At 35.0% G+C, this 25,802-nt stretch overlaps 4 protein-coding genes and 1 non-coding gene across 7 annotated transcripts; 3 read left to right on the top strand and 2 right to left on the bottom strand.

Moving 5' to 3' along the window:
- The first annotated feature begins 4,183 nt into the window (after positions 1-4,183).
- LOC132047050 (pentatricopeptide repeat-containing protein At3g29230) lies at positions 4,184-6,370 on the top strand. Its single transcript, XM_059437932.1, has one exon. The coding sequence runs from the start codon at positions 4,292-4,294 to the stop codon at positions 6,098-6,100; it is 1,809 nt and encodes a 602-aa protein (XP_059293915.1). The 5' UTR covers positions 4,184-4,291; the 3' UTR covers positions 6,101-6,370.
- An 8,790-nt stretch (positions 6,371-15,160) lies between these two features.
- Positions 15,161-19,632, top strand: LOC132047044 (uncharacterized). Of its 3 annotated transcripts, XM_059437925.1 has the most exons (5): positions 15,162-15,504; positions 15,660-15,761; positions 16,524-16,759; positions 16,869-17,460; positions 17,613-19,632. In XM_059437925.1, the coding sequence occupies exons 3-5, from the start codon at positions 16,526-16,528 to the stop codon at positions 19,223-19,225; spliced, it is 2,439 nt and encodes an 812-aa protein (XP_059293908.1). In that variant the 5' UTR covers positions 15,162-15,504; positions 15,660-15,761; positions 16,524-16,525; the 3' UTR covers positions 19,226-19,632. The 3 variants fall into 3 exon arrangements, with proteins under 3 accessions (XP_059293909.1, XP_059293908.1, XP_059293907.1); XM_059437926.1 differs by lacking the exon at positions 15,660-15,761 and having other exon boundaries at positions 15,161-15,504; XM_059437924.1 differs by having other exon boundaries at positions 15,162-15,761.
- An 813-nt stretch (positions 19,633-20,445) lies between these two features.
- Positions 20,446-20,517, bottom strand: TRNAQ-UUG (transfer RNA glutamine (anticodon UUG)). Its single transcript has one exon. It is a non-coding gene; the product is annotated as a tRNA-Gln (tRNA).
- Positions 20,518-20,583: 66 nt separating this feature from the next.
- Positions 20,584-23,710, top strand: LOC132047049 (probable mitochondrial saccharopine dehydrogenase-like oxidoreductase At5g39410). Its single transcript, XM_059437930.1, has 2 exons — positions 20,584-21,374; positions 22,865-23,710. Exons 1-2 carry the CDS (start codon positions 20,706-20,708, stop codon positions 23,549-23,551), a joined length of 1,356 nt encoding a protein of 451 aa, XP_059293913.1. The 5' UTR covers positions 20,584-20,705; the 3' UTR covers positions 23,552-23,710.
- Positions 23,711-23,728: 18 nt separating this feature from the next.
- Positions 23,729-25,782, bottom strand: LOC132047048 (UDP-glycosyltransferase 13-like). Its single transcript, XM_059437929.1, has one exon. It carries the CDS (start codon positions 25,384-25,386, stop codon positions 24,013-24,015), a length of 1,374 nt encoding a protein of 457 aa, XP_059293912.1. The 5' UTR covers positions 25,387-25,782; the 3' UTR covers positions 23,729-24,012.
- Between the last annotated feature and the right edge of the window lie 20 nt (positions 25,783-25,802).

Here is a 25,802-nt window from a genome sequence, read left to right as displayed (position 1 = left end):
GTTACGTATTAGGTCATGTAGACACATAGATGTGGGTTATGTACGGTTTTGTTCGGATGCGACGTGTGAGTTGTAGTTGGGCGGCAATCCTTGCGTCAGCGACACCCTGCTGTCGTGCGTGTATGTATGCTTTGTTACGTTATGTATATTATGATAGCCTTCACCGCATCGGTGCGGTATATGTTTGTATGCGTTAGTTTGGAGCCACGTACGATCCGATTTATGTACGAGTCGTTTGTATCTTTGAATTTGGTTAGTGAGCGCGTATGGGTGCCCAGCTCGGGCACTAGTCACGGCCTACGGGGTTGGATCGTGACATTAATGAAGGTTTTGGGTTGTTTCAATAGAGGAAAGGACGGTGGAGATTAATGGTGGCTCACCGACGGAAACGTATGTTGCTACAATTACTATTTTAAGTCAGGGCAGGTTAGGTGGATTTGGAATTTGTGGTGGGATATAATTAGTTTAGGTAATTTTTAAACTAACCAATTAAAATGTGCCCCTAATAAATTAAAAAATTAATTTTTTTTTGGAAAACGGCCTAAAATGCCTCAGAACTATGGGATTGGTCCAATATTGACCTCCATCCATCTATTGGGCCAAAAATGCACCTGCCGTTAAAAATAAGGATAATTTAGGCCTAATAGGTTGGCGGCCAGGACATTTTAGAGCCCAAAGGTAAACGGAGGACATTGTTATACCAAATTCCATACTTTAAGGGCATTTTAGGCCCTTTTCCGTTGAATGAATACAACTACAACAATAACATACCCAATGTAATCCCATAAGTGGGGTCTAGTAGCAAATGAATGTTACAACCATAAAGAGAATTGCAATACAAGTTCAAATCTGGCTGCGGTGTCTCTCTTTTCCCCTTAGGTTCACCTTGAAATCCCAGTAGTCAACAATAGAGGATTTTCAAAAAAATTAAAAAGTCACCCTTTAGACACTTCTCTACTATTCCCACCAATTAATTATGCACCTCTCCAACCATTTTTTAGCAATGGACAACAAGGAATATATAGGAATATGAAACAGAAACTTTAAACCTTTACCACTTTACTTTTCATTATTTTGGAGCACAATTTTGATCAGTGAGTGCTTTAATGAAGAATCTACATGCTTTGGCTTTGGCATCAACCCGGTGGTGCATTCCTAAGGGGATGACTTTTGCTGCTCAGTGCGCAAAGTTTACAATTTTTTTCTAATTAACCTCACTTTAAACCTTTATCACTTTACTTTTCATTATTTTAGAGCACAATCATTCCTAAGGGGATGACTTTTGCTGCTCAGTGCGCAAAGTTTACAATTTTTTTCTAATTAACCTCACTTTAAACCTTTATCACTTTACTTTTCATTATTTTAGAGCACAATTTTGATCAGTGAGTGCTTTAATGAAGAATCTACATGCTTTGGCTTTGGCATCAACCCAGTGGTGCATTCCTAAGGGGATGACTTTTGCTGCTCAGTGCGCAAAGTTTACAATTTTTTTCTAATTAACCTCACTTTTTTTCTAGAAAAAGAAGTGAGGACTAAACTAAATAGGGTACAAAAGAAGATGTTTTCCTTGTTTTCTTTCCCTCCGGAAATAATGTGACGCTCTTTTTTTCCTTTGAAAAAGAAAGCGTGGTTTTTAGTGTAGAACTTTTGCGTTGGCAATTTTAAGTGGCCAGTCTAATCCTTAAGTTAATGGTGCTTCTCCCACACGGATGTCCTTCAAAAAATATTTTATCATGCGTCATACTTATATCAATTAAATAATTTAACTTTAAAACATTACTGTATTTAAAACGAGATTTAAGTTCCATATTCATCTTCCTCTTTAAAAGGAAAAGAAAAAAAATTCACGATGAGCCAATAAACTTTCGGTTCGACAGAAGAACCCAAAGGTAGGACTCATGTGGTAGGTCATAGGTGTCTTTCGTGGAGAAGTGGAGGATACATAAATCAGAGCTAAAAGTTCTTAATTTATGGTTTTCGAGAGGGCGAATTAATTTGCTTTTGACAATACGGTTTATTTCATTAAATAGCGTGAGTTTTTGTACCTAAAGTTTGATTCCAAAAAATTGTCGTTGTTTCTTATGTATTCTTTTACTTATGTAAACACCACTAGCATTTAATAACCTTTTACAGGTATGGATAAGTAGCAGGTATTTCTTTAAGATCAAACTGAGATTATTGAATATGAAGTGTAAAATAAGCAGCCTAACTTGCCTAGTTGCAAGACTGTATGTTGTATTCAAATCTTGGAAATTTTCTAATTATAAGTCGGCTCTGGTGGTCAATTCAATCCAATTTCATAAGTAATATTTTATCTCAAATTTCAAAGTTTAATAAAAAATACTAAACATTAATTAATGTAGGATTAAATTCATCACAAGCACTAGTCAAATTTCAATTGTCAAAGTCAGCTTAAAACATGCAAATTAGAAGGAGAGTAATAGATAATTTGTATCTCAACTAACTTTATAAGTAACATATAGTCTAAAGAAAAATTAAATCAAATACTTATGCAAGGCTGAAGCTCAAATATTTAAAACCACATTTTATTGTATCAGGTCGAAAATAATAAAACTAGTAAAAAGCAACAACAATAAAATATTGTTCGAGTTGTTATTAGTTGTTGGTACATGGGGGAATAGAGTTGGAGCTTTCAGTACACCACGAGGTTGAGACTCAAGAACAATCAATTAGCAGAGAATTCACAGATAATCTTAACTATTACTATATTTAATTTGTGTGTTATAATAGCACGATCATTGTTTTATTGGAAATAGTTTCACATTCGTTCTTCAAGATAATGGTCCAAAAAGCACATCCTTATTCTTCTTGGACTGTTCTACCTATTGATAAATCAAATCCATTCCAAACGTGAACATCAACAATAATTGAATAGAAGAATTAACTGAAATATATAGTCGCCCACCCAACTATTCCAAAAAAAATAACTGACGGATATAAAATATATCTATGATTCATATACGACATGTATATAATCTTGTATAATTTATGTATATCGATTAGGAAAAGTAAACAATGATAAGAAATAGTACTCCCTCTGATAATTCATTTTATTTAGAGGTATATTTGACTAGACATAGAGTTTAATTAGAAATTAAACCATTTTAAGTGAGTGGTGATAAGCGTTTCACATATCTTTTCATTTTCTTTTTTCCTTATAAGAAATGAACTTTTGTATCAAGTGGATCACAACAAGTCATGTCATTAAGGATAAAAATGAGAATGCCCAGATTAAATAGTTTCCAAAATAAGAAATGTGTCACTATATTCTTTTCCAAAAATGTTATAAAAGAAAATATGTAACATAAGACTTTAAGTTGAAAAGAGCAATTTTTAATTATGATAATACAAATAGTCACTATTATAACTTATATACACTTAATTATCTCCGTGATTGTTTCAACAACGTTATTTATACATCAAAAAAGACATAGACTTAACTAAATGTATTAGGCTTTCATGTTATTGTGTTCTTTCAACATCTATGCTGAATTCTTGTAAACTCGTTTCACTTTACCGTATCATGTGGCTTAATTAACACCTATACAATTAAACTTTTAAAATCTGTTAATATTTCTTCCGCATGATAACATATGAGATTTTCCCAAAGCAAATGGTAAAAGGAAGGCCCAAATACGTTCTTTCTCCTTAGGAACCACGGGAGAGAAAAATGACAAAATGGTCCCTTATCTTTGGTAGTAGGTTCAATAGTCCCTTAAGTATCAACCAAACAATTTTGATCCTTTAAGTTTTTCAAAAGTGAGCACTTTCGGGCTCCTCAAATATTTATCAAACTCGAATTGTTAAATTTAATCGAAAATATGAGAATTTTTTTTAAAAACCAGAATCATTAGAATTTTTATAAAAATTACACAACTTTAGAATTTTCATAAAAATTACACAAACTTCAACATAAAAGAAACACACTAAGTTAAATAGAGCTTATTTTAAGACTCAAAGTTGCAAACTAAGACTAATGTCTAACTTGAATAGAAATTGTACCTCAAAGTTGCACTAGACTCTTGAATAGACAGCACTTCTGACAAACTTAAAGAACCAAAACTACTCAAATGTTACTTAAGGGACGATTTTGAATTTACTATCAAAGGTAAAAGACCATTTTGTCATTGGTCTTAAGATATTTTTCGTAAAACCTTATCCGACAGGCGCCAGTTCTTGATGAACGTTCGTTTACAGTTGCTTCAAAAATCTTACTCTTATCAAAGTGCAAAAAACCCAACTCCGATTTTCGAAATTTCCATTTGTAAAAATGCAAATGCCAACACCAATTCGAGCTCCTACATGGGTGTCAAGACGAAGACATTTCGAGCAAAAATTATGGGACTTAGATAAATGCAAAGACATTAACCAACTGAAACAAATGCAAGCATTAGTATACAAATCCAATCTTCAACAAGACCCTTTTATTGCACCCAAGTTAATTGCTGCTTTCTCTCTTTGTCGACAAATGGGTTCTGCTTTAAAGGTTTTTAGTCAAGTGCATGACCCTAATGTGCATTTATATAATTCTTTAATAAGAGCTCATATTTACAACTCTCAACCATCTCAAGCTTTTGCTACTTTCTTTGATATGCAGTGTTCTGGTATTTTCCCTGATAATTTTACGTTTTCGTTTCTTTTAAAGGGTTGTTCGGGGAAGTGTTGGTTGAGTGTTGTGAGTATGATTCATACCCATGTTGTGAAATGGGGATTTGATGAAGATATTTATGTGCCTAACTCGTTAATTGATGCGTATTCAAAGTGTGGGTTGGTTGGTGTACGAGCTGCAGGTCAGTTGTTTAGGGAAATGAAGGAAAGAGATGTTGTTTCTTGGAATTCCATGATTAGTGCGTTGTTGAAAGTTGGGGATTTGAGTGAAGCACGGAAACTGTTCGATGAAATGCCTCAAAGAGATAGGGTTAGTTGGAATACTATGTTAGATGGATATACCAAGGCTGAGCAAATGAGTGTGGCATTTGAATTGTTTAAAAGTATGCCACAGAGGGATGTTGTGTCTTGGTCCACTATGGTTTCGGGTTATTGCAAAGCAGGGGATTTGGAGATGGCTCGGACGTTATTTGATAAGATGCCTGAAAAGAATCTGGTCACGTGGACGATAATGATATCAGGATATGCTGAAAAGGGTCTTGTAAAGGAGGCAATTGGGTTGTATATGCGAATGGAGGAGACAGGTTTGAGGCTTGATGTTGCCGCTTTTGTTAGCATTCTAGCTGCCTGTGCAGAATCGGGCATGCTTAGTTTGGGTAAACGAGTGCATGATACCATCGAAAGGAGTATGTACAAGTGTAATACTTTGGTTTGTAATGCCTTGATTGATATGTATGCCAAGTCTGGATGTTTGCATAAGGCTTATAAAGTCTTTAACGGGCTGAAAAAGAGAGATTTGGTATCTTGGAATGCTATGATACATGGGTTGGCTATGCATGGACATGGGAAGAAGGCACTTGAGCTTTTCTTTAGGATGAAGCAAGAAGGATTTGTGCCTGATAAAGTGACATTAGTCGGTATTTTGTGTGCTTGCAATCATACTGGTTTGGTGGATGAGGGAATAATTTATTTCTATTCCATGGAGAGAGATTATGGGGTAATACCTGAAGTAGAACATTATGGTTGTCTTATTGATCTTTTAGGTCGTGGTGGCTATATTAAAGAAGCTTTCGAACTTGCACGAAAGATGCCACTTGAACCAAACGTTAAAATTTTTGGTTCCCTTTTAGGGGCTTGCAGGAAGCATAAAGCCGTTGAACTTGCAGATGATGTGCTTAACCTCCTAGGTAAATTAGAGCCTAAAAATGCTGGAAAACTTTCCGGATTGTCAAATATTTATGCTTCGGAAGGAGACTGGGATAATGTTGCTAACATAAGGTTGATGATGAAGAGCATTGGCAGGCCAAAGCAATCTGGTGCTAGCTTATTAGTATTGAATGATGAATACCGTGAATTCACCGTGATGGATAAATCTCACGTCAAATCAGACAAGATTTATCAGATGGTAGACAGATTAGGTCATCATCTTAAATTGCTTTCTCCTGTTCCAGCTGGTCTTTGCGATGAATGATGAGTTTGATGAACTGAGATGGGTCATCTTACACCAGACCAGATATAATAGATTTATGCAGTAAATCAACACCTGTTGTAAATAGTTTTCCCAGATAACTATCATGTAATGACACAAAGCTGCCCAAATCAAGATAATACTGAAAAACACTTTTCATGGTCAATGTTTGTGTATATACATAACTCAGTGGAACATACATTTTAGATAATAATGAGTTGGAAACACGCACTGTTATGTAGTCTGTCATAATGAAGCTATACTTCCGGTTCAGATTTAGTCTTTTCGATGCATTTTGTACCAATATGGAGAAGCTTTGTTGAACTTTACATTCCTGTTCTCCAAAACTGGATTCCTTTGGATTTCTCCATTATGTCAGGAAAACGTCTGCAAGTTATTTAGTCGTCAACTTCTTAATAGTTTAATCTGTTGGCTGTCTTCTCCATGTGCTAGATGTGCAATGCCAGGTTAAGTTTAATGTGGTGAAAAGAATTAAATTTCTGTTGAAGTGGAAATGATTTTGGTCCAAAGGCAGTGACAATTATAGTTGACATATATGGTTCGGACATGAAACCCGATATGCTTCCCTCCTCGATCCAGATTATTTGGACCACTTGCTGCAATTATTCCTCTCGTTTAACTGTTGTCTCATCGAAACAGTGCTACATATGTCTCATCGAAACAGTGCTACATATCTGTCTTATGATTGACTTCTGGCTAAGATAGACTTTAGGATCGAGCCTTCCAAATGGAGATTGGAGCTTCTTCTTTGAGCCAGATATGGGGAATGGCGCTTCTTCAATGTTTCTCAAATGTTCATCTGGAGCAGACTCTCCATCCCCTGTGCAAGTTCTTTTCTATCTGCACAATTAAGCTGATATTGGCAAGAAAGAGATGCTTTCTTCTTTGGGCCAAGGCAAATCAACCTGAACACATAAGTCTTTCAAATCATTTAATCAGAGGGACTTAGTAGAACTTGTTTTCCCTACCCCAACTGTAATATAATAGCATTGTAGGAAATCATCTAGCTGATTAAAAGGGACTAGCAGAAGATATAACCTAGAGTTGAAATTTCTTGCCATAATGTTCTTGGCTTTGCATGCTTCTTTTCAGTTGGGCAAACTTCTATTTTATGTGGTTTGCTTAGTTTGAGGGGCTAAAAAGCCTCTTCAGCAGGTTTTGTAATTGCATGATTATGTACCTCTTTTACATATGTATTAAGTATTATTCATCTTCTCAGAATCTCAATGGTACAATATTAGAAGATGGGCTGCTCCTAGTGACTCTTTGAAGAGTGGGGCTTTTTATGAAGACATGACGGGTTAGTATTATTGGATATTTCGAGATTGGACTCAACTTATGTACAATGGCGGCTTACTTGAATTTTTACACTATTATTAGTAGTACATTTTAACTTATTATAGAAGGGCATCTATTCTATTTTCCAATTTTAACCTGATGGTGTGAAAAAGTTATACGCGATCAATACACAGAAATTTCACTCAGTACGAATATTGTGCAAAATGCAATGTGAACAAAAGGGAGATCAGCAGAGATTAAAGTTGGTTATTCGACGGCAGCAGCCTGCAGTCCCAGTGCTATTAAGCTGGTCAGTGTGGGAGATGTTGGGCTCTGGGAAGAAATGTTTGGGCATATGGGCCCTACAACTCAATAAAAAGCAAGATGTTAATTCCGGTGAAACTTACATAAATAGCTACCTTTTAATAGCTTCTAATAAAATATAACTATAAAATTGTTAATTACGAAGAGTAGCTAGTTTTTATGTTAAAATGCGTGTATTTCATTCTTTTAAAATACAGTGAAATATACGGAAATACAAAATCGGGTTGAGTAAAAATAGGCTATATTTTTGGAACAGATTCTTCTTTTTTCTTTTTAAATGGTAAATCAAATTAAATCAACCATATTTCACGCATAACGGCGGATGTTCAATAACAGCTCACGTCTTTCTCCCCCTATTACTCCATTCCAAACGTAAATACGCTGAAATATATTGAAATACACATAATCAATGGCAATAATAATACATTGAAACTAGATAAAACACAGTGAAATATACATAATCAATGGCAAAAATAATTAAATATAAACAGAAATACACTGAAATATATTGAAATACACATAATCAATAGCAAAAATAATACACTGAAATATACTGAAAATTAGATATACTGTTTGTTAATATACAGAAATACACTGAAATATACTGAAACATTTTATCAAATACTTGGTGGGCATGAAGCTCCACAACTCTCATCAATGGTGTTTCTACACCAACAACCTATTCTCTTGCTCCTACACGATGCTATAATATCATATTGCTATAATCAGTACTATTCTTCATCACTCATAAGATAAACAACACCACATGATCAGCAAACATAAGAAGGATTTCCTCTTCTTTCGGCCCATCCATGGAGATTTTGCAGACGAATTATTATGGCTGTGCTTCGGCCATTGCCTGGAGATCCTCCACTGCTTTCCTTGTTGCCACTTCCTCCGCCAACAACAATAATCACGACAACCACCGTGACAGAGATCGTCGGGAAGCAAAAATGAATTGGATTCCGAAAGGGGAGAGAAAAGCTGAATATGAAGGTGGAAAGAGAAATGTATGAGAGATGAAAGAGAAATAGGAGTGAAAAGGAAGAAACCGTATGAAGTGGGAGCGAGGCCGTACAATACTCTTGGTTGGAGGAAATAACCGTGTGTATATTGTTGTAGCTATGATATGTAAATAAAAAACTCATTTAGCTACTAATCGTTAATTAATTAAATAGTAGTTATCATCTATAAATAAGTCTTAGAGGTAGTTATGCTAGGTAAAAATTCCTTAATTCTAATTATTTAAGTGAAATTTTTGCCGGTTATTCCTTTTGGGACAACTGTTTAGTAAATAATTCTTTTTATTTCTCTTGCAACTTATGGACCTTTTATATTACGGTCTAAAGATTTCTTTTGAACAAACTAAAATTTTTATGAGAAAATGTTAGATCACCGTCTAAAATATTGTAAGTTATAACAAACATTAGACGATAGTCTGATAATTTGTCTGTGAGGTTGAGAAATATATGAGCAAATATTAGACCCAAATCTAACATTTTCTAGAAGAGTAATTTTTCAAGGATTATACTTAGCTTTGAAAATAGGGACAAAATTTAAATAGTGGCCCTAAAATAAGGACATTTGCAGACCAGACATTATGTACTCCTTTCTGGATCTGCTCATGAATTAAGGTTTTGAACCCTCTTTATTGAAGAAAAAGCAAAAGATCTTATTCTAGTTTTTTGTTTTAGAAAATTATAATGAAATGGATGTCTAAAATGAAAATGTTCGGAGTAAACAAGAGTGCGTAAAAGGAAAAATATCAACACGAGATTAAGCACAGGTGGGTATGGGAGCATGTTACTCATTGATTGCACAAAAGTGAATATGAATATAAAAAGGGGAAATTGACATTTAGGTGAAAGTCTTACATAGTATTGGCATGCTTTTAACCCAAAGGTGTTTAGCAAAACTTAAGCCTAGAAAAATTGGCACTATGTAGCCAAATGTTACATCCGCATATTTTGTTTGAGCAAAAATAGGGAGAATATCTTTCTCTTTCCCTATTTCACGTTATTGTATTCTTAACACTAAGGATTCAATTTTTTTTTTTTTTATTTGGTTTGCATATCCATAAAATGAGGGATCTAGTTATTCATGTTGTTCCTTTTTATTTGAAGTATTAGTTAAAATACTCTAATTATTCCCTTATTTCATGTTAGATATCCCTAAAAATTAGGGAGCAATTAATTTGTTTCCCTTATTTCATATTTTTGCAGCATCATTAAAAAAAAATCATATTAATAAAAGTTGTCTTTATATTTGATATATACATTTAATGTGGATACTAAATCTTTTAACCCAAAATGTAAACATTTATTGAAAAGTATACATCAACTATGAAAGAGTCTTTCATTTGATGAATACATTTTTAGTATAAATTTGTTGGTATAAATTTAGTTGGTATAAGACTAAGGCCAAACAAATGCCTTAAGTTCGACCCATACCTGTATACATTAGTTGCTTGCCGAAGGGCTTGTGAAGTGCATATAATATTTGATATATACATTTATTGTTTATCCTTTCCCGCGCTTGTCTTGATAATAAGAAAGTATACATTTAACATGGATTAACCCAAAATGTATACATTTATTGATAAAAGTATACATCAAGTGTGAAAGAGTCCTTCATTTGATGTATGCATTTAGTGATGTATACATTTATGCCTTAAGATAAACTTTTACTCAAAAATAGGCTTTAGGTCAAACCTCCTTAAGGGGTTTGCAAAATTCCAGCAAAGTAATTTTTTTTGTTTTGCCTTTTCAAAATCAGAATCAGAAGCATGATTTTTCCTAAAGTTATTTGAAAGATTTTTCTTCCTCGTATTTGCAGTATAAATTAACAACAAGCTCCAAATTTTGATTCGAAGGTGTATACTATTTTGAACTCCACTAAATCCATTTTTTTTTTAAAACAAGATTCTTGTAGTGAAAGTTCTAATTGTAATGGGAGTTCTAATTGAATGATTTTAGGAGAAGAAAGTGGTGGGTTTAGGAGAAGAAAGTGGTGGGGGAAATTTTGGAGAGAGAATGAGAAACTAAGAAAATAAATTGGACAAAAGAAATGGAGAAACCAACGTATAAAGAGAACAAAGTAGAGAGAGAATGAGAAGGTGGGAGCTATTTTTTCTCAAAAGGTTATGGGTCATGTTGTGCTAAAATATTTGACCCAAAACATATATATTAGCCTTTTTATGCCAACTTATTAAAAATTGGCTAATATATGCCAAATTAGTGTAACACTTGTGCCAAATAGTTAAATCACTCTTATCTATTTAAGTAGTTGGTTCATTATTCTTTCTTAGGTTTCTACACTTAGTTGGCCTATCACGCTCTGAAAATGACTTCACGAATCTTTCCCCATTTATCCTTAGAATACAAAAATCGAATATGACTAACCATTTCTTTTTCTTTTTACTCTCTCTTGAAGTAATTAGCACCGAATTTAAATCCTCACTATCAATCTACCTTGTACTTCTAACGTCATTTTACGTGAACCTTTTTAATTTTGTAGTGAATTTAAAAAAGAAAGATCTGAATATTTTGATCTTAAACATGTCCCAATATTTATATCTAAAACTTTGTGCCCAATCAAACTAAGACACTTGAGATGCAGTATCATTTTTTAGCATAGCCAAGAAGAAATAGAATAACATAAACAGGAATACAGAGAGTATTAGACAATAGACACCGCAGCTTCAGCTTTTCCTTATGTCGATTTAAAAATTAAATGACAGTTGGCCATGTATATGATAAAGCAGCTTCCCCTAACAAATGTTAATGACGGGACCCTTGTCATTAGCAGCTATTTTTGTTTAATACTTGTTTCTTTCTTGAGGATAAATTTGGAAGAGGCTTGTGATCTTTAAGAATTAATTATTTGACTGCTACTTCCATTTCATGTGCAATTTGCTACAAAAGAGACTTGGTTTAGCATAGATATTGGAATTTTCTGTTTGGCAAAATAGAATCATATGTCAACAAACAGACATGGATCATGTTAACATACAAACAAATGGAGGCTCACATTTCACTTGTTTTATCTGTTGGAGTGAATATACATTACATGACAACTATTGATAGGAGATCTATATGAGAGATTAGTTGAATTATGGAGAAAAAACAATGCATTTTAATTTCAACAAATCCCTTTAAGGCCCTTCGGCTCAACTACAGACATTTGAATAATTAAAATGGATCGAGAATTACAAGGCTATATATATATACTAGTTACACGAGGCCCGTGCTAAGTCCGGGCCCAAATTCAAAATATAAAAGTAGTAATATTTTTGTTAAAGAAGTATAATTTGTGTCATAATTTTTTACTGCATATTTAATATAATTCAGTGGCATGTTAAATATGTATTGTTGATAAGTCTTCTAAATTTTTAAAGTTTCTTAATCACTTAATTAGACAATTTTTAAACAAAAAAATTTTATGGGGAAGGAAGTCTGGCAAGAGAATTATCAAATATCAAAGAGATACAAGCGACTCGACATTGTGTAAAGTAACATGATCTAAATTATATACAATAATTACAACTTGATGAAAATCATCAATTGAATTTTTTTGACGTTTTTATGAATTTCTGACTATATGATTTCCTTATTTATAGATTGAAATAGATTTTTTGGTATTTATAAGGTTTTAATTTCACTCATGATATTTCATGCTGCAAGAGTTTATGTTAGTTAAATGTGGTGATTTAAGTTTAGTGTTAGACGAAATTAAGGAAAAAATTAAATTCATTAAATGAACCTCAAGAATCAATCTGGTTCTTCATATATAGTTTACACTTAAAAATATTAATCACCAGTTAAAATTGTAATTATAGTATTTTTGTATAGTTTTTAAATATCTTAATTTAATGTAAAATATTAAATTGATCTAATTCAATTTAGCTTCAAAGAAATGAAGAGAGAGTAATCAATAAGATCTAATAATGCTCCTGTAAGAAACCAAAATGTGGCTTCACAGTTGACTAAATTTTACTAAAATGTATAACGATAAATAATGTAAAGGGTAATCTAAAACTCCATTCGGTTCATATGATATGGTGTTATTAGCTAGGACACACTCCTTAAATAAATACTTATCCCGAGAGAGTGAGGAACGATTTCACTAAATTATCCTTAATTAAATAGTACCAATTTAATATAATTTCCTGGTTATGTAAAAATTCATTTATCTAAATAAGGGTAAATTTGAAAGGAGAAAAAAAGCTACTCCATTAATATTTTTTTGATTATGTCAAAATTACTATTTGTTTTGAACTAAATATAAAAATTAAAAATATGATACTCATAATATAAATTAAAGGGGGTAAGGGGCTAAAACAAAATAGACAAAATATTGCAGGGCCCACATCATATGGGCCGTAGAAAAACAGATGAGTGTTAAAAGTGGAACAGGCAAGGAATAACAGCCACGTGTAAGTAACCAACCAATCAAAATTCTTCTTTTGCAATGTGAGGACGACCAAAAATTGAGATTGACACATATATATATAGTAGTAAAGTAATATCATAATTGATCACCTTACTGACGAAAAAAAAACTGTCTTAGCGCCACTTCAAGCACATAAAATACGTCCAAATTGAAAATTACTTAACGTTCCTAATAACAGATCATGACGATTACTTCAATCAAGTTCATTTTTTATGTGAAAAAAGTCATTCTTTGATCGTTCGACCACTCAACTACTCAAAAGGATCCTGATTCAACACAAATATGAGTTAGTCATCAACTTGTTTTCACTAGCCAAGTGCGTTACTATCATTTTACGCCTTAAATTTTTTTTTTTCTTGACATCTGCCCTTTAAATTTCAACCCAAGAACAGCTTTTAAAATCTTTTAAATGTTGAATAATCAGCAAAACTGAGCCGAATTATTAATTAATAGAGAGAAACGAGACAGCCGATGCGTAGGGCCCATTGTGATACATTCAATTTTTAAAAGCGTGGACTTTTCTAATTCTTCCATATGACTCAGTCTCAAGTTTCCTTGATTAGTTTACTTTCTAATTACTTCCTCCTTTCACTTTTATTTGTCCACTTTTAACTTTATATCTTCCTGAAAAATTAATAAATAAAATATATAATTTACTATAATACTCATATTAATTGGTGCATAGTCTCATTAAACTTGGAGAATGATTAGAAATAATTATTTAATATTATGGATAAAATAGAAAAAAAAATTTATCTTATTTTGATATGTTGAAAGTGATAAGTAAAAGTAAAAATCTATTTTTACTAAATGAGTAAAAGCGAACGGAGCGGGTAATTTATTTTGTTAATACCTTTTTCCTTATGCTATTCTAAGCATAGAAAAAAATTTACTTCTGCTTCACCAATTCTTTCCATTTTCTTGGACGGAGAAAGTTGTAAAATTGAAGTTAATCACGACAAAGAGTATCTACTCCCACGCGCCACAGTTCCACATGTCAGTTACACAGATTTTTCGACCCACTGCTGTCGTACACTTTGTACTTTCCGTCAGTGAGAGCACAATCCAAACACTATTCCTGCGCGTGATCATTAATTTGGATGGAAACATCTTTATTGATGATAATGAGGTCACATAAAGTTGCTTTTAGGAAACTGTTGAGGATTTTAAGACCTTTGATATTGGAAGTTATAACACCCCCACCCCCTCGCGCCTAATTTATGTAAAAAAAATTAATCTAATTTAAGAAAATATTATAATTTCTCATTTAGAAAATGATTTTTTTAATTTTACCTTAAATAAGATAATTTATAGTAACACGAATATATATAGCTTGTTTCAAATCACAGATTTTAAAGATTGTTGTTCTTTTTTAAAACACCATCAGGACTGCAGAAGAATATAAAAAAAGATTAACTATACTTTTTTTCACCCTCTAAACTAATACTCGTAGTAATTTAAGTTGGAAAGAAGAAATGTTAACACGTTCAGTGCAGTTTAACTAATTATAATAGGTTATTGCTCTCTCCACGAGCTACATATTATTGTAAGTCAAACTTAATTTGATAGCGTAAAAAAGTTGTACATTATTAATGCACAAAACATAAATCCATAATAATAAAAATATAATATTTTCTTTTAGCATTAATTAATACTTTTTCTGTCCCAATTTATGTAAAGACGTTTGGATGGGAGTCAATCATTTTAAAATTGATCGTGAATTCGGGCATTGAATCTTTATAAGTGTTTTTAAATAAAATTTACATATTTAAAAATTATATAAAAAGTATTATAAGTTATAGTAATTGATAACTCAAAATATATAAAAAATATATGAAAAAATTACGATGAAAGAAAGATTTTTTTTTGAATTGCCACCTAAATTGTGACGCAGGGGTTGTATAACACTTGTTAGGTGTTAAGAAAGAAATATGATAAATTATGTGGTACCCAACAAGCACGGAAGTTAATAGAGAGAGGAGGGGCACAGAGAATCTTAGAAAATGAGCTACAAATACCTATGTCTTTGGCTTCCTCAAAAGCCCAGAAAATCTATTTATTAGGTGTCAATATTTTATTCATTTAGATACTTTGTTGTTATATAACTATCACAAGATAGCCAATTGGGTAAAGAAATGATTGAAAGGTGAAATAAAAAATATAAGGGAATATCAAAGAGACCACATGTTGACATTTTTGAAGTCATTGCTTTTTCCAAAGACTTCATTTTCTCTGTAGAGAGAGAAACAAAGAGAGAGAGATCTTAATCTTATCTGGGATCTCTCTAACATGTACTAACTTCTTCTGATTGATCAGAGTGGACCAGCTGAAGGGTATTTTTTTTTTTAATTATATGTTTTTCTTAATTGAATTCTTGACTGTGGATATGATGCTTTTGTTTTAAGGTTTCTTCAGTGACAACATAAAGGTTGTTGTTTATTCTTTTCTTTTTTTTCTTTTTCTTGGGGTTTCTTGGTTTTATTAAAAGGGAATTTCAGCTGGACACAGAATTCTCATACTTGTTTGTTCATCTGGGATTCTGAGACTAAAGTTTTTCAACTAGTCAGAGGAGTTAGCAGAGATTTTTGAGGTAATTTACAAATTTCTCTTTACTTTCTTTTAGTTCTCCTATGTTGTTTACTTGTTTTTTAGTTTTTGTCTATGTTTTTCTTTTGAGCTTTCATATTGGATTTGATCTTTATGTTTTGATTATTTGAAAGGAGGAAAATAGAAGAGAATTGGAAAATTGTACCAGAAGTTTTCTACTGATATTTCATATCTTTGTTGGTAAAGTTAAAAATGGAATTACTTTTTTCACGGGAAAATAAAAAAATTAATTTTTTTGAGCGACCTCAAGATAGCCATATATTGCATTGTCCTCATCTCCAGAAATTGAGTTATTTTGATGTTATTTACTGTAATTTTTAGGTTACCAAATTAGAATTACTATAGACAGTTACCTTGTAGGTCATTCAACCTGCAGGACAGTTTCAGCTGATAGAATCCTTGTTGCATTAGGTAGAAATAATAACAATATAATGCAGAAAATGCTGATAAATTTGGCTAATTCGTTTGCTTCTCTGTTTAGCCTTCCCTAAATTTTTGAACATGGGAAATTCGAACTGCGATATACTCACTAAGCCATCAATTGGATTTTCTGCTTTCTTTATTGAGCTTGCCACTGTTAATAATCCCTTTGCATAATTGTAATAGACAATTTAGAATTTAGTCTTTTTCGTGGTGTTTGGTCTTTTTGCTGTCTAGTTTAGAGTTCTTTAGTTTCTTTAGTCTTTTTCCTTGTGTTTCATCGTTTTACTGACCTAATCATTTTTCTACCCCTATATGATTGCAGAAATGGGAACTAAAATACAATGTAAGACGTATTTGCCAGATTTTTGCTCCATGAGTGATCTAAATAACAATGGAACTAACACCCCATGGCTCCTAAACCATGAAAATAAGTCGAGGAAAAGAAGTCAGTGCGCTGATTCAGTTTTGTCCCCGCAACCAGTTGATGCATATTTTGAATGTGACAAAGAAAAAATGAGGCAGACAATTCTGAAGCATGAAAAAATTTTCAGGCATCAGGTATTGTGACTTTTATTTCACTCAAATTGTTTCATTTCTTTGAAGGGCTAAAACAAAGAGATTGTTTTTTGAACATTTTATGTGCTTTTGATGTGGTTTACCCATGCAGCTCCAAGAACTCCACCGGATATATGGAAGACAAAGAGATCTAATGAACAAACATCAAAGGAAAGAAATGATTAACCATCAAACGAAAACATTTCAGAAAACATTTCAGTCAAGTCCCTCGTTGTCTCATTTTCCTTCATTGGATTCTATAGCTGGCCACCTATCAACAAAAAATGCTTCTAAGAACCAATCATCGTTTGATTTTATAAAGAACGATAGTAGGTTCATTCATTTCTCCTCCCAAGTCGCAAAAAGTTCAAAGGAGTGTGAATCTCACCAGCCTGGTATCACTTTGTTCCAGAGAAAAATGTCCGACTCTAGATTAGAATTTAATTCTTATCCTGATCTTGACAGAGCCAATTCCACAAAAAGAACTGATGAACTGGCTGACCTGAATAAACCTCTACCACTTGAAGAATCTCCTCCTTTGGTTCCGGATATCAATATAAGTAGCAGTACTTGCCTCGAGGATAACATCTATGATGAGGTGAAGTTCTCTGCAAAGTCAATCAAGGAAAGGATTGGTGGAATTTGCCTCAACCAGCCGCCTTGCAGGAATGGAGAAGAGCAGTTAACTTTTAGATCAAATGCTGGTAAGATTGTTTTCATGCCTTTTCTTTCAATACTTAAGACAGTTGTGATAAGTGAGAATGCAAATGTTTTAATTTCTCCGATCTGTTGTGTCTAATGTTAATATCTTGCTATTGCCTTAAATTTTGATCTCATTCTTACTTCCTTGTTACAGAGGAAAAACAACCAGATAATGGGTCTTCTGGAAGACTTGAAACTGCTGAAAATTTACCTAAAGCCTTTCAGTCATCACAAGGTCATGAACTTTTCAAGCACTCTCTCTTTAAGGAAACCAAGAATGAACACCAGAGGAGAAGGACAATTTTTGGCGTTGAAATTCGTGAAGATTATCAAATACAATCTGCCAGCTTTTCCAATGTGCAAACTTCCACCCATAAATCTCAACCACTTTCCCAGAGTTATACTGAACTTCTGCGAGACCTGGAGGCTTATCGGAAAACGCCTGTATCTGGGGATTTTCAGAGGAAGCAGGAAAACTCACGGGATACATTGCCTTGGTTAGTCGGGAAATCACAGGAAAGTGTAGAGCAGACTAAAGGAAGGGAAAACTGTTATCACTTAAATCTTAACTCCTTGCAGAATTATTCTCAGCAGTTTTTCAGAAGAGAAGACACATCATTCAACTCCTCTCAATCTATAGACCAGAGATGGGGAACCTTGTCATCGAGATCCACCAAAGATTCTGAGTGCCAGAAGATTGAAGTTAGTGACAGCACTAAAATAAGGACAATATTTGGTGTCCCAATTTTCAGTGCCTCCAATGAGTCGCATGCAGCAGATGAGACCGTTTCTAGGAAGAAGGTGGAAGCTAAGGATTTTGTTGAAGAAAAAGGACTAAATGGTCGCAGTTCTGGTTTAAGGTATCAGATTGATTTGAACTTGTCTTTAGATGAAGAAGAGGCACCATCAGCAGCTCCTCTTCCTCAGGCTGTGGTGAAGATTGCAACCCCTGAGATAGACTTAAAGGCTCCAGCAGTCCTTGAATCTAAAACAGAATGTGGGAATTCTGAACAGACATTAGAAGAATCTAATAAGTCGAATGAAGAAGCCATGAGGGTTGCTGCTGAGTCTATAATTTCCATCTCAACTTCTGGTGTAAACGGAGAAACGAATTATGTGTTGCAAACTGAACCTAGTGATTGCCTCAATTGGTTTGCTGATTTGGTCTCCTCTCACTGTAGTGGCCAAGAATGCATTGCTAGAAAGATCATTTCAGGTACATTGTCTGAGTTTGATGAGGAATCCGTTCCCGATGGCTTTGATTACTTTGAGTTTATGACACTCAAGCTGGAAGATATGAAAGAAGAAGAGTATTCCTATAAAATGCCGACACTGGAGAGCCATAAAGACGAAGAAACAGTGGCCACTAGCTTACCAAAACGGCCTCGAAGAGGTCAAGCAAGAAGGGGCAGGCAACGGAAAGATTTCCAGAGGGACGTTCTTCCTGGTCTTATTTCCCTGTCGAGGTATGAGGTGAACAAGGATATTCTGGCATTTGAAGAGCTGTTTAAAGCTAGTGGGTTGTCTTGGCAGTCTAGCTTGTCGCATAGGAAAACCGGTAAGAGTGGTAGGGGAAGGAAGCGTTTAGCAAATGCTGATCCCTCCCCAACAATTCCTGCAGATTGCACACCTCCAGTAATCCAGCCATGTTCTAGCGAGCTGGGGCTCGAGGAAAAAAGTCTAACGGGATGGGGAAAGAGAACGAGGCGCTTGCCTAGGCAGAGATATCTAAACAGCAATCTTGCTCTTCCTCTGAAGCAATGTTGATGTGTGAGTTCCACGTTGCAAACAAAAGCCTGGTATTTGAGTGGAGAAGGATAAAGGGCAGACCCATTATCCATCAAGTTCTGAACTGTGTGCCAGCTGGCCCTCGGGGATTTCTCGTGATCAAAAAAATGTTGAGGAGGGGGGAGGGGGGTGGAATGCCGGGGTAGAACAATTTTAAAAGCATGGACAAGCTGGTGTGGAATGAGCACCAAGGTTCTTTCAGCTTCCCTTAAGGTTATCTCATGACAATTAGAGCTTATTTTGTACATCCTGTGTAGAATTTAAATGTCACGTTCACTGCTTCGAGTACACTATTGTAAGACTATTAAATTAAATAATGCTACTTTTTCCCCCTTTACGGAGATCAATCTAATTGGAAATGAAATAGTTGGTCTATGTTGGAGAAACCTTCTTTCATGTTTTTTTCCCCCTGAATGCTTGGTTTTGGTAGTCCAGTGAGGTTTAGAAGATTGAAATTTCATGCTTCTTAGAAATCACACCTTAGCTTAATTGGTGGATCAAAATCACACCTTAGATTAATTGAAGATTAGATATGCTTAGTACAGTAACAAATAACCAAAATTAGAAAATAGTCGTAATTCAGGGGCCATAATTTCTTTTTTCTATATTTCTTACATGCGCGTTCTTGATTAAGAAGTAAATAATGAGAGAAAAATTAGCCAGAAATATTAATGAAGTTACTTTTAAGATCACACTGCAAGGAGAAATATGGAGCAGTTATATAAATTTGCAAGGTGGTACTCCCTCCGTCCCATAATAAGTGTCATCTTAGCCAAAAAAATGCATATTAAGAAACCAATAATGCAATGTAAGTTTACCAAATTGTCCCTATATAATAAAAATAAATTACTGCTACCTTTTGATTAGAGCATGCACAAGAAGTAAACCTTTTGACATTGGGAATCCAACAATACCAAGTTACCATGTGGCTTTTTCAATCATCATTTAGATGTTATTTTATTGTCTAAGGGTAGAATTGAAAAAAACAAGCTAATTTATGTCTTGATTTTCTAAAGTGACACTTATTATGAGATAAAAAAATTTGGCTAAGGTAACACTTATTACGGAACGGAGGGAGTAATTGATAGTGATGGAAGGTGAATCATGAAATGATTAGACGCTGAAATGCATGGCGTAATCAACTACCTCGCTTGAAAAGAAAAAAGAAAATGTAGAACATTATATGGCTTAAAAGAGTAAGGTCCTACCGGGAGTCGAACCCAGGTCGCTGGATTCAAAGTCCAGAGTGCTAACCACTACACCATAGAACCTGTTTGGTTAGTTTGAGATGAATATTAACAGAAAGACATGAATCACTGGATTTGGACATCTGGCAGTGAAGGCACACATTTCTAGTCCCTTTTTCTCTTGTCACCTCCAAAGTCCACTCTCTGATCATTACCTCCATTAACGAAATCACAAAAACAATCCAACTAGTATTCAATTTCCGATCCAAAAAATGTCTCAAAACCTCAATTCAAGCCCAACTTACGACATCATAATCTTAGGCGCCTCAGGTTTTACTGGCAAGTATGTCATTAGAGAAGCTCTCAAATTCCTCAACATCCCCTCTTCACCCTTAAAGAACTTAGCCATAGCAGGCCGTAACACTACCAAACTTTCCCAAGCTCTCCAATGGGCTTCCAGCCCAAACCCACCACCCGAAATCCCCATCCTCAACGCTGACACCACCGACCCGTCTTCCTTACGTCACCTCGCTTCCCAAACTAAGATAATGCTCAACTGTGTCGGCCCGTTTCGTCTTTATGGTGAGCCCGTTGTTGAGTCCTGTGTTGATTCGGGTTGTGATTACTTGGATATTTGTGGGGAACCTGAGTTTATGGAGAGAATGGGAGTTAATTACCATGATAAGGCTGTTGATAAGGGTTCTTTGGTAATTTCTGCTTGTGGGTTTGATTCTGTTCCAGCTGAATTGGGGTTGATGTTCAATTCGAGACAGTGGGTTTCCCCGGCTGTTCCTAATCGGGTTGAGGCATACCTTAGTTTAGAATCGGATAAGAGAATTGTGGGAAACTTCGCTACGTATGAATCAGCAGTGCTTGGTGTGGCAAATGCGGATAAATTAATGGAGCTAAGGCGGAGTAGACCAAAAAGGCCTCGTCCTGTGGTAAGTTCCACTTCATATTGGTATTGATGATCTTGGTCTTATTTTCATTTTCTAACCATCCAATGTAAAGAGGTTTTTAGTCATGGTAAAATCTTAGTTTATTTAGTCATAAAGAACTCCCAAGCATAGTTTTCTATAAGTTAAAATAGAAAATGGAAGGGCTTTGGACAGTGTTACCTAGTACCTGTCGTTGGTGGGAGGTGTCAGGTATTCCGTAGAATTAGTCGAGGTGCGTGGAAATTGGCTCAGACACTATGGTTATTACAAAACAAAAGGCATTCTCTATTTTGCCTCCCTGAAAAATTGCAGGTAAAGTCTTATAGTTTATATAGTCGTAAGGAACTCTCGAGGATTTAGATACAATCGCTATCTTTTTTTCTGCGTTAGAGCTTTCAAAATTTTAAGTGAAGTTGATTGAATTGAATATAAGCATTCAATGCTAAAACTTAAAGGATTTAGATACAATCGCTATCCCAAACTACTAGAAACTTCTTTGAAAGCCATCACACAGCTCATGTAGGACAAATTGACAAATATAACTCGACCCCTCTCATCTTCATGAATCCATCAGTCTACTTGCTACAGCCAACAACTATTTGATGCAGCAGTACTAACTGTTCCTGCGGTGGGCTGATTAAGTGGCTGGGAATGATGGTGGATAGGCTGCGGAAATGATGCAAAAAGAGAAGTGATTTTATCTTTGAAAAAATTGCATCAGTATTGAGCAAGAGTAATGGAATTAGACCTGAATACAGTGGAAGTGGAAATAAGGCAGGGACCTAGAAAAGAATAGGAGAAAAAGTGAAGGGAGTATGCTCCATCCTGGGAGGCTTGACACAAACTATTTTATTTTCACTACTCTTTTGTTTCACTGGAGGAATAATACAGTAGGTTAAGAAGCAATTGGTCTTTACAGCTTAGAAGTCATTGGGTTACTATTCTCAAAAAAAAAAAAAAAAGTCATTTGGTTACTATGTGTTTGAAGGTGTAAACTTTAATCAAAGTCCAAAGTCAATCATGTTAATTTGTTTTCCTCATTTTGCAAATTGTTTACATCATTATAAAAATGTATTTTACATGTGGAGCTTTGAGAACCAATTTAACTCTTTCCATAAAATGTGTGTCGTAGTCAATATGTGATGATGTTGATGAGTATATGGTAGAAATTCATAACGTTATGATGGATAGCATGAATCCAAGTATGAGAGGGATTCGAGAACCTTATGGTTGGTCTCTGGTGGCATGAATGAGTAGATGAAGGGAATTCATAAACCTTAGATAGGCGTTGTTATTACTTTGAATACTTCAATAGAGATTCATTATTAGAGATGGGCGCTACTCGATACCTGCAATGTTTGCTAACTATTACATTGCACAAAGCCATACCTATGTACCATGCTGTTGTGGGGACAGCATCTTTCAAATTATACGTTAGATCTGTGAAACATATTATTTCTATCTCTCTTATAATATTTTCCTGTTTGTTTCAGATCCCTGGACCTCCTCCTCCTAAAGGTCCATTGATGGACCACCTAAAGGAAGTTGGTGTTTGGGCTGTGAATTTACCATCAGCAGATGCCAGTGTAGTCCGAAGAACACTTTCATGTTTGGTTGAAAATCCTCATGGTTTACCTGGTGTTAATGAAAGTAGTGAACAAGTTGAGAAAAGGGAGGCATTTTGGTCAAGCATAAAGCCAGCTCACTTTGGTGTGAAGATAGCTTCGAAATCTGTTTTAGGAGTTGTTCGTTTCATTACAGTTGGTGTGTTCATTGGTCTCTTTGGTAAAACTGGTATAGGGAGGTGGCTGCTCTTGAAATTCCCATCATTGTTCAGTCTTGGATGGTTCAGGAAAAAAGGCCCAACTGAAGATGAAGTGGCAAGTGCTACCTTTAAGATGTGGTTTGTTGGACACGGGTTTAGTGATGTCAGTCTTGCATCAGAAGGAAACAGGAAACCTGATACGGAGATAATTACAAGAGTAATGGGACCTGAGATTGGTTATTTGACAACTCCAATCATTCTAGTCCAGTGTGCCCTCATTTTGCTCAAGGAACGAGACAATCTTCCAAAGGGAGGTGTTTTCCCACCTGGCATTGTGTTTGGCCCGACAGACCTCCAAGACAGGCTTCAACAGAATGGAATATCTTTTGATGTCATTTCAAAGAAGACTGTCTAACTAAATGGTAGTACAGTGCAGTTATAGTTAATAGGGAAAAATACAAACTTCTGCCAAAGAGAGAATGAAACTAATTACTTTTGCTTTCATTTCATATTTTCTTCCGACTGTTTTCTTAAGTTCTGACATGCTTTCTGAATGCTTAAGGTGTTTCCTCAACATTGTTCTTTCCAGGACTAAATCCAGAATCCCCGGCCATCTTTCTTTTTAACATATTTATATAACTGGATAAGCTTTATTTAGTTTGACTATTTGTTGTCTGTTAACCCCTGTTGATATCCGATATCAGGAGCTTCCAGTTTACATCTATAACCCTGCTATAGGTGGCTGCATTTGATTCTTATTCTGTTGCAATCTTTTGACTTGAACAACATGCAAGGTCCATTTATAATTTTACAACCAAAGGAATAACTGAAAGGCAGTGTTGATAATAACAAGCTTCCAGGAATTGTGTAGATACATCATTTTTGTTCTGCTATTAATGTTTCAATGAATTTCCTCAGCCTCTTCTCAGAGCTCCCTCCAATTTCCTTGGCCTTCCTAGCTTGTTCCCTCACTTTCATAGCGTTAACCTTCATATTAACATCTCCCATCAAGTTTTTCACCATCTCTGCAATTTCCTCACCATTCACTAGATTTTCCTCACCCCAACCCCATTTTTTTACCCACCTCCCCAATCCTGCCTTCTCTACAACTTCTGCATTCAACTTTTGATCACCATGTTGTGGCCACGCTAGCGTTGGCACTCCTAACCAAGCTGCATTCATCACTGAATCCCATTCACACTGGTTCACGAAAAGTCCAATGGATGAATGTTCCATAATAGCTTCCTCATTCTCCCCTGCTTTCACTATTTTCCCTTTCTTTTCCATCTCTGTATCTCCAAACAACTCTATAAGCTCTTCTTTTAGCACCCATAAAAACTTATATCCGCATATCTCTAGTCCTTGTCCTATTTCTCTTAGTTGTTGTGAAGAAATCGGCTCTCTAGTTCCAAAGTTAACATATACAACTGATTCAGCAGGTTGTTCGTCTAACCATGAACACTGATTGTCTCCTCCTAGCTTGTTATTTCCCACAGGACCAACAGGAAAAACAAGTGGAAGAGAACTGGTCACTCTTCCACCATCGAGGGCAGCAATCGTTTCTGGTTCAAACCAGTCAAAGGTGTTCAGAAAGACGCCAGTCACTAGAGGGAGAGCTCGAGCATTTGGCAGCAAGTAGGTTTTCAATACATAATTTGTAGGTGAATCATCCAGCCACGAACGGGGTATGCTTGATTTTGGAACTGATCCTAAACCTGGAATCTCAAGATTGCCAGAAAGGTTTTTAAAAGCGCTAGGATCTTCGGATAATAGCAGAGGAAGGAATGCCACAATAGAGTAAAATTTAGCTGATGTTGTGGAGATAATGTAAAGAGGAATGTTGAGATTAGTAGCAATTTGCGAAAGACTAGAAGCAATGATAAAGTCGGAGACAATAGCAGAAACTGGTTCATTCAAAGAAGATACCAGAGGGCCGAGCTGGTGAAGTGAGTTACTAATCGCATCAATTTGCATGATGAATGAATCATTAATTGGAGAAGTTGAGGTATTCAAGGGAAGAATTTGAAAATCTAGTCGATTAATTTCTGGGTGATCGGCGAAAAAGTTGGAGATGAAGCTCGACTTTGTGGTAGATATTTCAAGTAGCATAGTTATGAAGGTGATTCTACATATCTGTGAAGCTAACATGGAAGCTAGTCGGAAAAACGGAACCATTTGTCCCACTCCCAGACCACTAGGGAGAAATAATATGTGAACTGGCTTCGCAGAGTTGACATCAGAATTAGACATTTGATGGCTCTTCAAATGGATGAATTGAAGAAGTAATTCTGCAGAAACAGAGTGATTAGGATGTTTTTTAAAGATTAAGGCGCGGCCCCGATCACATTGTGTCGAATTCAGAGGAAAAGAGAAAAGAAATAGTTTTGTACAATTCTAATAGTACATGTTTCAAAAAAAAAAAGAGTAGTTTAGTACAATTAGGTATTTGATCGCTTTCATTTGCTTGTTTGGTAGCTTGAGGAACAGTAAAGGAATCAACTTCAGAATCTGAAATTATACATGGCGATTGTGAAGGCTTCAGACTTTATGGGCAGCCTAGAACATAGCAAAATGTGTCTCTCGTATGCAGGGAAAAAAATCATAAATAAAATATATAACCTAAACACCAGGGGAGTCGGGGGCGGAGCCACATACGGCTAAGGGGT

Source organism: Lycium ferocissimum, chromosome 2 (genome assembly GCF_029784015.1).
Source record: "Lycium ferocissimum isolate CSIRO_LF1 chromosome 2, AGI_CSIRO_Lferr_CH_V1, whole genome shotgun sequence".
Classification (NCBI taxonomy): domain Eukaryota; kingdom Viridiplantae; phylum Streptophyta; class Magnoliopsida; order Solanales; family Solanaceae; genus Lycium; species Lycium ferocissimum.
This window is presented reverse-complemented; position numbering and strand designations above follow the sequence as displayed.